This window comes from Habropoda laboriosa, unplaced genomic scaffold, assembly GCF_001263275.1.
Source record: "Habropoda laboriosa isolate 0110345459 unplaced genomic scaffold, ASM126327v1 scaffold291, whole genome shotgun sequence".
Taxonomy (NCBI): Eukaryota; Metazoa; Arthropoda; class Insecta; order Hymenoptera; family Apidae; genus Habropoda; species Habropoda laboriosa.
The window spans coordinates 2030215-2048145 of record NW_017100515.1 but is presented as its reverse complement, the minus strand read 5'-3'; the positions used below and the strand labels follow the sequence as shown (position 1 = coordinate 2048145).

General features: G+C 40.9%; 1 protein-coding gene across 2 annotated transcripts in view; it reads left to right on the top strand.

The window, feature by feature from the left end:
* Positions 1 to 17931, top strand: part of LOC108576385 (acetylcholine receptor subunit alpha-like) — a 34136-nt gene that overhangs the window by 490 nt on the left and 15715 nt on the right. For both annotated transcript variants that reach the window (XM_017939360.1, XM_017939359.1), the window contains exons 2-3: positions 11539 to 11678; positions 14186 to 14230. In XM_017939360.1, coding sequence (XP_017794849.1) covers positions 11539 to 11678; positions 14186 to 14230 — 185 coding nt within the window. The remainder of the gene's footprint in view (positions 1 to 11538; positions 11679 to 14185; positions 14231 to 17931) is intronic.

Below are 17931 nucleotides of genomic sequence, written 5' to 3'. Positions count from 1 at the left end.
AAAATCTGAAAATTTCAAATTCCGAAATTTTCAAACTCTGAAATTTCTATATTCCGAAATTTTCAAATATTTCAATTTTCAAACCTTGAAATTCTCAAACTCTGAAATTACCATATTCCCAAATTTGCCAATATTAAAATTCTCAAATTTTCAAATTCTCAAACTCTGAAATTTCCACATTCCCAAATTTCCAGATATTCAAATTTTCATATTCTCAAATACTTAAATTCTCAAAATTCCCTAATTTACTCCTCAAAATTGAAACGTCTCCCGTTCCACCATAGAAACCTTCACGGTAACCGTCAGCATTCAGCATTGTGTAGTCGAGATTCGTCACGAGCGCGAAGCCTATCATCTCTAGACAATAAACCGCCAAATATAACCGGTGCCGGGACGAATAACTATCGTATAAGATACGGCGTGTCTGCTGCATATGCATCAGCGGTCGGACGCTTTCTCACTTCGCTCCCCCATTCACATGTAAATATTCCATGACGCGCGCGCTTACAATAGCCTGGTCCAACACCATCAAAACGTGTCCAGTCTTTTTCCCCCTCCTCTCTGATATCTAACGAACCACGTTCTCTCCCGTGAAGACGTACGTAAATGTCCGAGTCCCTTCTATTCATCATCGTAGAAAGAAAGAACAAAAATAAAAGCCACGTCACGTGTTTCCGGTGTCGCGTGCAACACACAAGCACAACTGTATAACAGGAACGCGTGGTAAAGGAAGATTTGTGCTCGAACCCGACGAGAAAGAGAGAAAGAGTGAGGTTAGGGTGGTTTTCAAGCGCGCGACGTTGAACTTTTAAGGTCGACCATTTTCTTCGCGGCCGTCTATATTATAAATAGGAAGACATCTTCCGTGAAACTAGGACAAGCTATAACTCGCGAAACGATGTCAGATGCGAGAGAAGAGAAGAGAAAAAAGAAGAAAAAAAAAAAAGTTACGAGGCGAATTAACCGACGTTACGGCCGCCCGTTCGCTTCGAAGTTTCCGCCGACGCGACATTTGATGGTTGGTAAGGCGCGCGCATGCGCACAGGTGCGCCACCGGCGAACGTATGGATCCCGATACCTGTGCTTAATATGCGGTTCGCGTTCAACCAGTATTGTAATGCGGCGTAGGTACAGGTGTTCGACCTGCTTGCTCCATTTCGGAAGGAGAATTGATGCTCTGTTCATGATTGTACCAAGGATTTTCAGAATTTTCGATAATGAAGAATAAATTGAGAACTGATTGGTGTGTTTGTGAAAATGAAGATATTAATCCGTTTATTTTATATAGTCTTTCTATGGTAAGAGTTTGATTTGTTCTGTTCGTTCGATCGAGTAATATCGTAGTTATCATATGAAATCTTTCATTTTACGTTTGATTATAAAGGAGATCGTTTTACTTGTCTGCTGAGCAATTACATTACGTTTGGCCTGTCCAGTTCCATTCTACTTATCGTTAAAGGAACAGTCTTGTTCTACCTGTCTGCACAATCGCGGTCCCATTCCACTTATCTGTATAAGCACTGCTCGGCCTCTCGCCGTCCGTGCAAACACGATCCCATTCTACTTAGCCAGTTAGCCGGGATTTACACCACTTGTCTGACCACGCGTCCACTCGTACTACTTGCGAGAACTGGCTACGATTCCCTCGTGCACACGCGCAACGCCAACTTTATTTCTTCGGTTTGTTTAACAAGCGTGGAGAATTTATTAGCTATACGAGGGTGATTTTTCAATCGTTTAGAAGTCCAAGTGTTCGATCTTTAATGTTTCGCGTACGATTTCAATAAAAATAGGCGCAAAGTGTTTCAATTTTTTGAATGAAAACTTAACAAAGCCAACTTTATTTCTTCAGTTTGTTTAACAAGTTTCTAGGGTTTGTTAGCTCCTCGAGATTAATTTTTTAACGAATAAAAATGTTCCATCTTTAATATCTTGTGTACGATTTCAATAAAAATAGATCCAAAGTGTCGCAAATCAGTGTTTCAATTTTTTCAATAAAAATTTAACAACGCTAACTTTATTTCTTCAGTTTGTTTAACAAGTTTCTAGGGTTGGTTAGCTCCTCCAGATTAATTTTTCAACGATTCACAAACAGAAACGTTCGATCTTCGATATTTTTCGTGCAATTTCCATAAAAATGGACACGAAGTGTTTCAGTCTTTTAAAATAAAAAGCAATTTAAAAAAAAAATAAAAATTAAACTAAGTATCAGCTTGGATAATTCAATTACAGAGGAGAGGAACAGGTTATCGCTGATTAAGCTGCAAAGGACAGAGGACAGAAACCGTAGCGGGGCGATCTTCTAAGCGATCTCCGTTCAACGTTACCATTAATTTTGTAATAGATTTCGCTGGCACAACCAGCTACATATTATTTATCGTTTCCGAACATTATATTATCGGTGTTTTACGAGCTTCCTGGACCGGTACCAGGATGGTTCATAATACGCGTCAACGTATACGGAACAACGCTGGGCAACGAATTTCAATTTTGAAGCGATGCCAGAATATTTACGATACACCTTGCACTCCCGCGCACACGGTATGCTTCTGATGCATTGTTTTATATTCGCCTCTTCTAGAGATCCTTGTCGACCTTCTTTCTTCCGGAAAATACGAAAATTTCAATTCAAATTTCTACACGGTTCAACGTTCGGATCGTCGAATTTGATCAACGAACCGTCGATGTTCGTGCAATTAGAATATACAGGGTGTCCCGTGTAACTTGTACGATACATTGAAGTATCTCGCTTATTTTTCACGATGTGAACAAATTTCAGAGGGAAAGTATTATTAGAAAATTGTTTTCTCAAGATCGTAGAAATTTTTTCACACGAGACTATATATTTTTATCGTCATGGCGTAATACGTGAGGTCCAGATCATTTCAAAGACTTTCGTATGATTTTAAATACGAAAATGAAATTTTGAAAATTTCTTCGAAATTATGTCCATCAATTTCGAGTGTCCAAGATCTACCCCCGTACATCTCCGAATTATTCGGAAATTTCACGGAATCCTATGTAAAAAAATACCAACTGTAGTGTCCCAAAACGCCGTAGTTCTTCGATGCTTGGAAACGCTGACTCGCGGCAGGGCGAGTCTTATTTAGAGGAAAGAAGTCAACACGTTTTCGAACTAAACAATTAATGTATTTCTAGGCGTGTTCTCAATAGAATGTGTGTCGATGGTGAAAACCTCCGTGCTTTATAGCACGGAGCCGTCCACACCCGACGTGGCGGTGGTAAGTGTGACGCGATACGGAAGACGTCGGGCGATCATCGCTTTTGGGCGGCCCATGCGACACAGGACCCAACGCGAGTCCCCTCAAGCGAAGAAACACCCGAGCCCTCCCGCTTCGGTTCCTCGTGGGATCCCTTTGTCGAAGGCCTCATTGCGACATTGTAACACGGTTCCGCTGATGCCATGCGGCTCGGCTAGGTCCTGCCGGTCCTGCGTCGCGGTGCTCAGGACCGAACATCAACGATCTTAAAATCTCTAAAATCCAACTTTGACAAAAATTTCGTTTTCTCTTCACAATATTTCCCTCTGCAAGAGTATGCTCGAGCGAGTGTTGGGACTGGTTTATGACCCGCAGACCGAGAGTTCCCAACGCCTTGACACCCCCACGCGCTAAAGGCTGGGTCAGTAAGGACCCCCAACCTGTGCCAGGGTTTCCCGGAGGCAAGAGAGGGGCGTCAAAGCACGTATATAAGGACGCGTTAAATAAAAACACAGATTGTATTAGAACGAATTAGGAAGCGTGTAGTTGATAAGGACGGACCAGAAAAGAACGAGGCGTCAACGAGGACAAATAAATATAGTTTTCAACATCAGTTTAAAGAATCCTGACAACCAATATTTAGACCAAACAGCCCTTACACCTGAACATTTTCAAAAACGAACGGGACATTTCAACGCACCCTCTATACAAAAAAATACACACTCTTGCATACGTTAATATGTCACAATCGCGAAAAAAGTCTGGTCCATTTACCCCCATATTTACTTCGTTTCCAAAAATAAAAACGATATTCTAATTTTTCCCCGTTCCGCGAGAAACGCCAACATTACAGAATTATTCGGCGAAACGTGTCGATATTATGTGAAAACGAGGCGAGAATGGAACTCTCGTGGAAATTCGGTCTCTCCCCGTAAAGAGAGAGAGAGGGATATTTCCGCGCGTATCTTTAAACGATATCTATGGAAGGCGTGAGCGCGTATTCTTGGAAATATCTCCGGTAAGCGAGAAATGTGTCGCGGGGAATCCGACCGGGTGGCGTGTGTGGAAAAGGGATAGTTTGGTGGAAACCGCGCGAGAAAAAGTTGATACGATATCGGCGCGGGGTGCTTGTGGAATCGATCGAGAATCGTTTACGCAATATCGCCGTGGCACAGTGAAATAAATCGGAACGTTTAAGGGCCGCTATCTGTTCCTCCTACCGTCTACCTCTCCAACGAAAATCCACCGTTCGTTCGACTACTGATCGAGGCAAATTTATACCAGGCCATTTCTCTAAGTACATGCACATCCTTAACTTCCATGATTTTTCGTTTACCTTTCGCAATTTCTTTCGCGTATTGAAAATATTTGTATTCGACGACGGCGGGGACGGCGACATAGGGAATAAAAGATGGTACTGTAAAGAGTACACGGCGATAGTGAAATATTTTCCAACCACTTTGCTATCTCCCTTTTCACGTTAATATCTCGACGGTACATTTGAGAATTAATACTTTGTACGGGGAACAGTTTTGCGATACGGTCGATAAGCAATACTTTTCAAGTGAAACTTTCGACGATGAAAGGTTCGCTTTGAAAGGAGAACAATTTTTTAACTACTTCGTAATCTTCGAGGTAATATTTCTCGGTGCGTTTCAAGAGCCGATTCTTTGAAACTCCGTGCAGAAGTGATCCTTAGCAACTCTGGCACAATTTTTCAGTGAAATTTTTGAAAATTGAAATGTTTGTTTTGAAAAAAAAATATATAAATGAAACGTAAATTTGGGATTTTAAAGCTCTCCATGGTTTGGTGTATTTAGAAGCAATTCTCTAATATTGATGGTGATGCAAATTAGGCAGCACTCCCAGTGGAGTGTAAAGGGTTGAAATATTTTGAAAAAAATTGTTTAAATCGTCAACTTATCATCGAAAATTTTCGAGCACCTTTAGATTTTAAAGTTCTCCACGGTTTGGTGCATTTAGAAGCAATTCGCTAATGTTGATCGTGATGCAAATTAGGCAGCACTCCCAAATAGAGTGTAAAGGGTTAAAATATTTTGAAAAAATTGTTTAAATTGTCAATTTTTTTCTTTGAAAAATTTTCGAGCACCTTGAAATTTAGAGGAATTGTAAATTTTTTTATATATGGTGTACATATTGTATGGTAATAGAGAATGATATTTCTATTGGAATGGAATTGTAAGGTTTGGCTGGAACAGTAATAGGCTGGATCAGAGATATAATGATAACCCGTGGCACGAACAGATGGCCATCGATTCGATCGCAATCTTTCGTGAGTAATCGGTTAACTAGCCGGAAATTACGTGCGCCTCGAACGTGCCCGACTTGGTTTTCGAGGAAGCGGATGCAAACTGCATGATTCGCGGCCCCCGTCGACCTTACACGAACAGCTACAACGTTTCAATCGTTTCTCCGTTCTTAATAACATTAAAAACCCATTAAAAAATCATTTTAACCCGCTAATTAACGTCGCTTATCCTTACACCGAGGAAAAAATTGAACTGAAAAATCTTCACCTCTTATGTCGATTAAATTCTTCAATTTAAAAAAGTGATAATTCTCTTGATCCCGTTAAATTTCACCGTTAGATCATCTCCTTTGACCGAGAAAAACTAAAAATAAGAAATCTGCACTATTTATATCGATAAAATCTCAATTAAAAAAATTAGAATTACAATTCAAAAAATAAGAATCCTCTCCTTTTTATACCGATAAGATCTCAATTAAAAAGAATTAAGATTCTCTGGATATCGTCTTGCACCAAGAAAAATAAAAGTAAGAAATCTCCACTATTTATATCGATAAAATCTCAATTAAAAAAAATTAGAATTACAATTCTCCCAGTGTCATAAATTTCACTCCTTAGTGCACAGATTGGAATTATAGTTCTCTCAATATCATTGTGGTGTCGTATCGGTCCACGGATACGGGACTTGGATCACGACGAATAGAATGTGGTATATTGAGAACTAACGAGAATCCGGAGTACAAGTCTCGGCTTGTGATTCTAGAACAGACTCGGCTGATCGTTTTTTGGTATGTATGAGGACTGACTCAGAAATTGGAGGAGTACAGGAAAATGAGAGTTGGTGTAGGCGGAGTTCAAATCTGGGGGTAGAATATTGAAACGATGGAAATTCGGTGATTGGTCTTAGGATATTTGCAAGAGGATAGGGATGGAAGTTCGAGGCGGCTAGCGTTTTGGAAAATCCCAGTAGGAGAGGAAATCGGACATCGGAGAAGGAAAGGACTAGTTGGCTAATTAGAAAATTGGTACAATGGATGGTAAAAATGTGCTAAGTTGTCGTTCGGTCTGACGGTCCTGATAATCCTCTGCGTCGAGGCTCGGTCAGGGCCGTTTATGGTTTTTTTTTGGGAACCGTTGTTCCGTACGGAACAATCATAAAATCATCTGCTTACACCAAGAAAAATAAGAATAATAAATCTCCCCTTTCCATATCGATAAAATCTCGGTTAAAAAAATTAGAATTACAATTCTCCCAATATCACTAACAAATTTCACCGTTAAATCACCTTGCACCGAGAAGAACTAAAAATAGCGAACCTCCACCTTTCGTATCCATAAAAGTCGCAAATAAATTAAAAATGAAAATTCCCTCGATATCGTTAATTTGTTAAATACATTTGTTAATTACACCGAGAAAAAATGAGAATAAGAAATCTCCACCTTTCGTATCGATAAAAGTCAGAAAGAAAAAAGAAAAAAAAAGCGAAAATTCTCTCAGTACCGTAAAATTCACCGAGTCGGACGAGTGTTTCTTTCATATCGAGCCACCTTTCAAATTCCTTCCCGTCAGAGACGACGTGGAAAGGAGAGAAGGAGCACTTGTTATCGACAAGTGAAAAAATTCATTTTATCCGAGGGTGGATTTTGACGGTGCGGTATAAGCGTTAATGGAATCAGACGGACGGCAGCCTTTTCTCACCCCCGCCGACGAATACTACACTCGGGGAAAAGAAGGGAATCACCGTTGAAACGTGGCGGGATTTCGACGTGGAGGAGCACAAAGCTTTTCGAGGCTGGCCAATTGAAAGCGGGACACCGTTAGTCGAAACCGATTACTCGTCTCCTCTGCCAGTCCCTGCTTCTTATTCAAACCTTTTTATACCGGCCGAAGAAAGTACCTCGAGAAAGCTCTATCTAATTCCTCGTATAATCATCCTCGCTTCAAATTTTCTCACGTAATCGCGGAAATTAGGAAGAGAGAAATTTTACAACCCGTATAAAAGATTAACTTCGACGAATAATACGAAGTTCAATGAAAATTTCGAGACTTTTCACGGGTCTAGATTGTTTGCGAATTGTTCAAAGAGAATTCTAGGTTTCAATTGGTTTTTTATTTCTGTGGTTTCAGTAGGATTGCAGGGTTCAGAAAACACGCTAATAATGAAATTATAACGAGGAAGCTGCGACGCTTCGTACAGTATCGTTATTTGTCCAGAAATGTTGTTTCTGTTCAAACTTTGTGTACCATTTAAATTTCAGATGTCGCTTAATTTTTTTATTACTGAAACTCATCGTGCACTGTGCGGCCAATATAGTGTGGTTCTTTGACTTTTTTTTGGCAACTCTTTACACAATTTTGTTCGGTAAATAATTTATTTTTGCATACTAAAAGGGTTATTTAACGCTTTAACGACAAACGAAACTTGCACGTCCTACTTAAACAGCGAAATGAAAATTGAGCTCGAGTTAAAATAAAGAATTCTTAAAAAGATTAAAGGAACGAAGGGAGAAATAAAACGCCAGCGAAACGGTGGAAATAAAAAAAGCTAATTGCCTCGATTAACAACTCAACGCAAGAGTAAATCCCGCCGAGAAAAGAAACTTCCAACCTGGCTGCAACATCCATACAAAGCTTCACAAATCTTCCAGCACAGGTTGGTACCTCTCGAACCTCAGTACGAGCCTCCATTACTCGGTGAAAAACTGAAATGCACCGCAAACACCGTATCAATGTTGATCGTCGGTTTCCCCATTCATCCTCGTAAAACACTTTCGCCGAGAGAAAGAGAGAAAGAGAGAGGGGCTTTAATACCCAGTCTGGTCGGAGGAACAGCGTGAAATTTGGGTCACGAAACACGAGAAGAAGGGAGAGCTTCTCGTATTTAGCAATCGAACATCTTTCTTCGGAATACTGTGCGATTTGAAAATTCCACGATTGTCCGCGATAGAAGTCTCTCTCTCTCTCTCTCTCCCTCTCTCTCTCTCTTTCCTTAGAGAGAAAATAGAGAGAGAAGTCTGTTTTCTCTCTAGGGAAAGGGAGAGAAAGAGAGAGAGAGAGAGGTCTGTTTTCTCTCTAGAAAGAGAGAGAGAGGTCTGTTTTCTCTCTAGGGAAAAAGAGAGAGAGAGAATTCTGTTTTATCTCTAGAAAGAGAGAGAGAGGTCTATTTTCTCTCTATAGAGAGAGAGAGAGAGAGAGAGAATTCTGTTTTATCTCTAAAGAGAGAGAGAGAGAGAGAGAATTCTGTTTTATCTCTAAAAAGAGAGAGAGAGAATTCTGTTTTATCTCTAAAAAGAGAGAGAGAGAATTCTGTTTTATCTCTAGAAAGAGAGAGAGAGGTCTATTTTCTCTCTATAGAGAGAAAGAGAGAGAGAATTATGTTTTATCTCTAAAAAGAGAGAGAGAGGTCTGTTTTCTCTCTATAAAGAGAGAGAGAGGTCTGTTTTCTCTCTAGGGAAAAAGAGAGGAAGAGGCAAGTCTGTTTTCTCTCTAGAAAATGAGAGAGAACGAGAGAGAAGTGTGGTCGGCACCAGGTTTAATCGTCGCGATCGTCGAAGCAGACGGAGCACAGATGGATGCAAGAGAGAAAAAAGTAGTATCGGTGGTCGAATCCGACGTCCGTGAAATTGTTGCTGGCTGGACGGAGCAATAAGAACGAGAGCCACTATATTACCAACGCGATATTGCGTTTCGCGCGAGACGGGATTGCTCGATGAGCCGGACATATCGAGAGATATCGGGCCGGACGTTTAAAAGACACTCTATTCGCGGCTCGAGTATCCACTTATCCGGCTGTTTATTTCACGGACAAAAACGCTGGCAAATTTCTCCACCAGGGATATTCAATGGGAACGAAGGGGAAACATGCTGGAGGATCAAAGTGGAAGTCGAAGGTGTCCTAGGGTAGATCGAAGGAAACGACTAATCATCGAAAGAAGGGACAGTTTCTATTGAACGATTATTGCAATTGGGGAGAAAATTCTGATTCTGCGAGGAATGAACAATTTTTCACAATCTTTCTTTTAACTTTTTAGTATTTTATTTGAACAATTTTGCGAATCTTAATGAATCACAAATATTAGAAATCCTAGGATCGATCGAATGGAGCGATAAACGATCGAAAGAAGGGACAATTGCATCGTTTTTATTAAATAGCTATTGCAACTGATAAGAAAATTCTGATTCTGCAAGAAATGAATAATTTTCGATCACTGTTTTGCAAATTTTTTAGTATTTCATATTGGATTATGGGAGTTATCCTTATTTTAAACTATAAACTTTTATTTGACACAAGAAAGGTTCGCTTTTCTACTTGATGGCAAGAGCACTGTATACAGACTGAGAATGCTGCTACGCAACGCCCTAATATTGCCTACGACCCCGCTTGGGACCGAAGGGCCTTTTGTCACGTATCATAAACATTTAGATCTTTACTGAACAGAGGTGGTAAAGCTAAACGGATTTCTCCGAACGTATACAAAAGTAATAGTAAGGCGTTAGATTAATTTTTGTTATATCTAATTCGAGGCTGCCTTTATATTGGGGTTTTTGGGAGTTGCGGGTGGGGGAATTTAGGAATGCGTCCGTTAGGTAAGGACCAGGAATGTGTAAGGATAATGATCAGGACTCGTTAGGATTGAGGGTTCGATGGTACGGGAGAAGAATTACAGGGACCATGGTTAGGTAATGAACTTAAGGATTCGGTACAAAAGAAATGGGTAGAGTGCATCAGTTTGAAGATCTGTCGGAGATAGGACAGGAATTCGGTGGAAAAGTAGAAAACGCGCAGGTAGTTGTCAAAACGGTACCTGGGATAAGGATCCTGTATGCATGGGAGTCGAGGGACAAAGGGGTGAGGATTCGGCACTAGTAAGGCTTTAAATTAATTTTTGTTACATCTAACTGACTTATAAATCTAACATTTCATTCCAACGATTTTGTGAATTTTAGTGATTTATAAGTACATACCCATTATATGACCTAAATCTAATTTTAACTCTGTGTTCTCACTTACACCTTCGTGCGTTACACTTTCTATTACGTACATTGCCCCTCTTATCAAAGAATCCCTCCCTCTGCAGAATAACAACAACGATGACAATAATACTAACAAATTGCATTCCTTCGTCAAACTTAGTATAACACTTGTACGACTAAAAATTTTCAGACAACAACGCAATACTACAACAACACAAACATACTACAGCAATGAACAGCTAAAACGAGCTCCGTAACAATCAACTCTCATTCCATTCCGAAAGCGTCAAACGATAAAACATAAATTCCCCGTTACAACACTTACACCTAAACTTTCTCGGTACGAGAAAAAGAAATTCGCTCGAATAAAGCTGCCAATATCGAATCGCGTCCATCCTAAAACATTCTGTCGAATGTATAACGTACACACACTACCGCGTAATAATATCCACGACAGCAAGTTCCAGCTCGTAAAACCGCGAAAAAGTATCCTGGCGAGCATCGCCTGGTCAACGACACCAGACAATACTACATACACACGTATACGTACATATACACGTGTATGTGGTAACGTTTTCGAATCAGAATAACGCGCACACGCCATCCACGCGTTTTATTACGTATGCAAATTACGTCGAAAGAGAGTCGACGAAGCGATATGAAATTCAACGTAACGAGTTTCCACGCGTAAAAGTCGCGGAAGACGCGAGGCGAGCTCTCCTGCTCGCGTGAAATGACGCTTGCGGAAAGCCCCGTTTCACCGTATTAAACGTTTTCACCATTCGTTCCCCACCTAGCTCCTCTCCTCCTCTCCCCAAAACTGGTCTGTTTGCGCTCCATTTCTGCGTAAATAAATCGATCATTCCTCCTGGCAAAAAACGCGTTAAATCACTTTGTGAGCCGGGGAGCTGTTATCGAGAACCGCGTTTTTGGCGTGGCTCGTTCATGTCCGTCCAACGGTTGATGCATCATGCACGGATTGATCAATTTTTCATCGTACTGAGAGATAGATAGAGATATCGAGTGTAATGCGTGTACGTTTTTTTTTCTTTTCCTCCATGTGGTTGTTCCAGGATGCTCGGGAAATCCAGATGCGAAGCGACTGTACGACGACCTCCTGTCCAACTACAACAAGCTGGTTCGTCCAGTGGTCAACGTCACAGAAGCCCTCACCGTTAAGATCAAGCTCAAACTGTCGCAGTTGATCGATGTAGTGAGTTTTAAGTTTATACGGGGTTCGCCGGATAATTCGTGGAGATTTTTCACCTTCGAAAGAGGGGGGGGATGTTGGGTCACCACTGACCCGGTATTTAACCGTCGCGAATCTTCTGTCGTTGTATCGTCGATATGTTTGTTATTTCAGTCGTCATGTGTTTGAGTAGTTATAACCCTTTCACTGCTATTGGCGCTTAAAATTTTATCGCATCGTGGTGTTGGTGACTTTTGGTGCACTTTCGCCTTAATTCGATCCTTAAATTTTGCTGAAAATTCAATTCTCCGGGTACTCTCGCTTTAATTTGATAACAGAGATTTAAAAGTGATAGATTTTTTAATATTTCAAAATGATAAATATTAGATAGTTTTAGAAATGATCAATTTTTCATTTTTGAACGCCGAAACGAAAGATTTTGCCGATAATCTGCCGCAGCGAAAGGGTTAAACAATATAATTGTAGTATCGGGGCCTCCATGCCCAGAAAAATAGGAAACCAACACGGGGGAATAGAGAGGGAGTGGTTGGCGCAGCGCGCAAAGCCTCGGCTTTTGCTAAGCCGAAGGTCCCGGGTTCGATTCCCGTTGGGTCCTTTGATACTTTTCCGTCGTTGGTTCCTACAAATGGTTGGGAATGGAGGCATCTACGGCTACACGAAGCCAGGCGCTGTGAGATGAAAACATGTGAGAGGGGTGCACGTCTCCCAAAAGAGCTGAGAAGCAGAGTTTCGGCTGAGAGTGTGCCAGTGTGTGGGGGAGTGTACCCCAAAGTGTTGAGTTGTGTTGCACTGAGGACATTCGAGGGCGAATGTAAGTTCCGGATGGCCGAGTGTAGTATCGGGGCCTCCATACCCAAATAGGAAACCTCGAAGGGAGAGTAGAGAGGGAGTGGTTGGCGTAGCACGCAAAGCCTCGGCTTTTGCTAAGCCGAAGGTCCCGGGTTCGATTCCCGTTGGGTCCCTCGATACTTTTCCGTCGTTGGTTCCTACATCAGAGCTGCTTAACTTCTTGCTCACGAGCAAATTTCCCCTCCTGAGGTTCCCCCACTATGCGATGAGATGATCTCGCTCGAGTCGAGGACGCGAAGAGTCCTCCCATCACAACTCCAGCGATAGTTGTTTGGTACGAAATGACTGGCACGAACACGCAGAATGTGTAACATAAACAAAAGGCGAGATCATCTCAGTCGCATAGTGGGGGAGCCTCGGGAGGGGAAATTTGCTCGTAGCAAGAAGTTAAGCAGCTCTGTCCCTACATAATGCCTAATAAAATGAAAAAATGTGGTTTCGTTTGCGTATGAAGAAGACTTCAATATTGGGTCGCTTTTGACCCGGCGTCCGCCATTCGAGAGTTAAGTGAACAAGTAAATTCCATATTTTAAAGCAACACTTTCTTCACTCTGTAAGATACGTGTCACTTCAAGTCTTGCATCAATGTGAAAATTCGAAAATCGCACGCGAACTTCCGGCGAACTCAACGGAAGAATTCACACAGTTCACCGTTTAGAATGTAGAATTTAGCTAATGGGAATTTTCACGCTTTCACAGCTTCGACCGAACGAATGAAATTGAACGAAATGAATTAATTCGATTGAATTAATCGATGTTTCCGAAGCTTTGAGGAATATTAGCGGAAACGCGTCGGAAATTGAAAACTATTAAACAACACAACACAAACCCGGAAGCTTCGATTAGATTTTACCTAGATAGACGTAGGGATTTGTTTGTTCGGTAGACAAAGTGTGTTTAAAACGGTGAGATTGAAGGGAAATATTTATCTCGCACAATCAAAGCGAACGCGAGAGGATTGAATAGTTTCCCCGAATGCGCGTGGAAATTTTCAATCGCTGAAGCGCGCATGTTAAAGGTGTACGAATTCGAAGAGGGAAGAAACTACGTAAGAGCAGCCTTTTAGAGGGAATCTAAAGAGAATCTACACCAAGTCACGTTTCTTTGTACGTACACGCTCTCTATGCACACGCGATTTTCAATATATTTATATTAATACCAGTCATTTAACAATTGTGTATAGCCTAAGGAGTAAATAAATAATCGTTCAATTCAGTATTGCGGGTGTTTAACTGTTAGACTGCGGATTTTATGCAAATTCATATTTTCACGAATATAATTAAAAAAATAGAAACCAGATAGGCAAGTGCTTTATACATTTTGCATTTATTTATACATTTTTGCTTCTGTGCCTTCAAATTTTCCATAAGTGCATAGAAATCCGCAGTCTGTTAATACTGTCAATTTAAACGTAAAACTGTTTAGTTGAACATAAAATACTGTTATCAATACTGTCAACTTAAACATAAAACCAAAACTAACAAGTGTCCCACGACTCGTAATCAACAGTACAGTTACAAACAGCACAAAGTCCCACAAACTGTATAAAAAAAAAAAAAGAAATTGCTGATATATTCAACAAAATTTGTATATCTAAGTAAAAAACAAGCTTAACAAATTCTTACAAACGAAAGTCTAACAAACCTTCCATCTGATTGCAGAATCTGAAGAATCAAATCATGACGACGAACCTGTGGGTCGAACAGGTACGTTCTAACCGTTTATTATTCCAGCCAAAATAGACACATTTTTCTCTCGTGTCGGAGGAATTTTATGAAATTTCCTTGTTTTTTTTCCACCCCCCACCCCCTTCCTGCCGCTTGGTATTAATTTGGAGAAGCGTAGCGTAGGAAGTTACGCTTGCGTAACTTTCATTTCTGGTAATCGGTCGAGTCGCGGGGCCATTGTTTTGCGCGAATATATATAAACGGGGCACGGATACGTGCGGATAGTCGGTAAAACGAAAATCGGCCAGGAGCTTCCACTCGAGAGTCGCAAAATAAGTCCGGTGAACCGTGCAACCCACTTTCGAACGCTAGATTACGTAAGACAGATTCGCATCCGTTTCCGTGCATCCATTCCGCTACCACACCCTCCCCTCGCCTTCCTTCCCTTTTTTTATTGCTATTTTACACGATCTCGCGAACATCCTGACCGAAAGGGAATTAACGAAAAACGGAAAGCATTCGTTCTTTCTTTCGTTCCTTTTTTTGCACCCCTTTTCCCGAACTTTAAGCTCCACTTGGAATTTAACTTGGAAAATTGTTCCTCTTGGAAAATATGCGTGTAAGTTGCTTGGTAGCGAATTTTTTGGAATTTCTCCGTTCTGAGTTTTGGGAAAAAATGGGGGGATTAATTTGGAACTGGAGTATTTTCTATTGGGAATTTGAAAAAGAGGCGCTCGTTCTTCTGTGCTCCTTTCAGCTTTAAGTTCGAGTTCGGAGCTTTACGAACGCAAACCATTTTTTGCAATTTCTCAATTGTGAACTAATTTGATAAAATTTCCATTTCTGCAAGTGATAACAATATCCGTTTCTACTGTCGTTTTTTGCACTAAATTTCACGCATGCAAAACTTGTTACATTCCTCTAAAAAATAAAGACAAATAACAGTGAAATAGCGACGAATTTTGAAGGAAGACGAGGCTCGTTACGATATCGCGAAATTTCCCGGGATATTTTCACGGCGGTTCCCGTGCTCGTCCATTTTTGACGGTCAATTTGCCTTAATTGAATCCGCGATCACCTCGATGAAACGTGTTCGAACTCACCGGCGGCAGAGGGGATTCGCAGTATTTGCGGGCCGTTAATCTGTTAGGCGGGCGTCACCGGGTAACGACCGTAAGGACATAAAGACGAGCAGCGATATATAATCAGATCAAATATTGGTGGTTCGTCGAGACTCCATCGTTCCCGCATATATTAATGGAACGTTGGTCACGTGTAACAAACGTGTGAGAGAGAGGGAGAGGTGGTCGGTTGGTTTCCTTCGAACTTCAGTTTACCTTTCGATTCAACGGAGGAACCGCCGCTTTTAACGATCGATTTCCACCGTAGTGGCAATGCAAATCCTGGCGTGAAGAAGGTCAGAGGATTATCGAAGAGATTAAGAGCGTGAAACTTGTACTCCGTGTTCTGTATCTTCGAGGAACTTGCTTTTTAATCGTAATTCCGGGTATTAAGGTCGTGTGATATTAAACGACGGACTTATAGTCGTTTGTTAATTGATCGATCCAGTGATTAATCGAGCGCTACAAAGTTTCTTCAGTTTTTCGTGTTAACGTTTGAGAACTCTGAAAATGAGCGATGTTTAACAATTGTTTTTGGCTAAACTGGCGAGGGTATCGTGGTAATTCTGGCTTTGTTAGAAGGAAGCATCCTCGGGCTATCGTAAATACATTTTTCTCAATGTAATTTTTAATACTATTATTGTAAATTTTACACTCTAAGTTAGCACTGATTGGTGTGCAGACTAACATCCATCAAAATGATTTGAAAGCAGATAATTTCAAATATTAATGCTCTTTCAATATTTACACTAGGATTGAACCAACTTACAACAGAGGAAAAAAGGAAAACTTGAACATTTCGAAGGAAGACTCACTTTTTCTACCAAAAAAATCGGTTTCATAATAAATAAAGATAAAATACTATAAGTGTAACGTTTAATTAAATTTCAAAAACAATTTCCACTCCTCCCAGAAAATTCCAACATTTAATATCACACTAACACCCAAGCAAAACAATTCTACCAAAGTGATTCCCCTGAAAACTGCACCGCAACGATTCCTCGCCGTAACAGCAAGTAGTAAAATCAACCATAAGACAATCACTACTAATAAAGACACGAGAAAGGAAAGGATAAACGAAGATGATCTCGCTGCGAGCGTAGAAAAACCGTGCATTCATAAACCCGTCGAGCTGAGGAAAAATAAACAGGGATCATTTTTCCCCCCCGGAGATGGTGATTTTTAACATGGAGAACTCTCGAGCACCGGTTTAAATCGTGGCTCGCGTGACGCCGTTGAAGCAGCCACGAGGCGATGCGTATCAAGAAACGGCATCGAGACGAAGGAGGAATGTTTAATCCTCTGTCGATGTGTACAATGTTACCCGGTGGCATGGACGTTCGAGAGCTTAGGTAACTTGCGGGGAATGAAAATGTTGTGTGAGTTCGCGAACGCCCGAGAGTAAGGAGCTTGAGGAGTTAAGTGGTATTGGTCGCCATAAGTCAGACATTACAGCGCGTATTTACTCTGTTTCGTTCTCTAATATTCATTTCTTTCATTTCCTTCCCTCTTTTTACTGTTCATCGTGCTTCCTTTTTCTGTCACGAAGCTGTGTGGCGTAATCGATTGTTTCATTTTTCAAAATTTAGGTTGCGAAAGTACCTGTACCGCAAAACTTTCAATTCTCAGTTTACTGCTTGGAATAGTATTTTAATATACAGATTTATCGTCAGAAGTATTAGGATTTAAGGTAATCAATTAAAAGATACTACTCGAATTATAAATTCTTCTTTAGCTTGATACACGAGGAAGGCACGTCGATACGCAATTAATAAAACGAACATCGACAAGACGCTGAGAAAGAAAAACACAGCGTCACCCATACTAAACAGACGGTTATTGTGTTATTCTTCTGTATACGTTGATATTAATCTGTCTCGGTATCGTGGTACTGCGGTACAACTATAATGCTACGACACACGCTTCTCGACTTTTCCAAACACCCTGTCCCTTCATCCCTCGCACGCCGTACTTTATAGCCTTCGTGGGCCTCTCTCATGCTCGCCACATTTGCTTAAAACTACTTCTTCCCAAAAATTACGATACTACAGTACGTTGATCATTTTTGCTGTCACTATTACACAGGCACACGCTCGTTTCTCCTAGCAACCCAACAAGAAGAAGTGTCAGTAGTTGAACTGTAATTAAATCTTTTTTTTTCGTTCTCCACTTGCAACACTTTTCTAACGCGCATCCGACACAGTTGTATTAAAAATCTGACCTGATGAGAGCTAATTATTTTTACTTGCCCCTCCATCGGTGTGTTTCTTTTGTCCTATCGACTGTTTTATCCCTCCTTTTTCCCCTTTTCACAAACGAATCTACTCAAAAGCAACTTCCTTTGAGCCACATTAATTAACATTCTACCGCGTGTTCTCTACGATCCTATCAATTATATCAACGTTCCACACGATCCTGCCCTTCCCTCGTTATACTATTCTCCCTCCCGTGACACCTATATATCTCGAACAGTTGAAAATATTTTGCCCCTGAAAGAAACCTTCGTTTCAGCCTGCAGTTAATTAAAACACAATTGCCCGAACAATTCTTCTTCAACAAAGAATTTCAATTTCTAGGCTAATTGCTCGTTTGTTCTCTCCCTTTTTCCCCCCCCCCCCC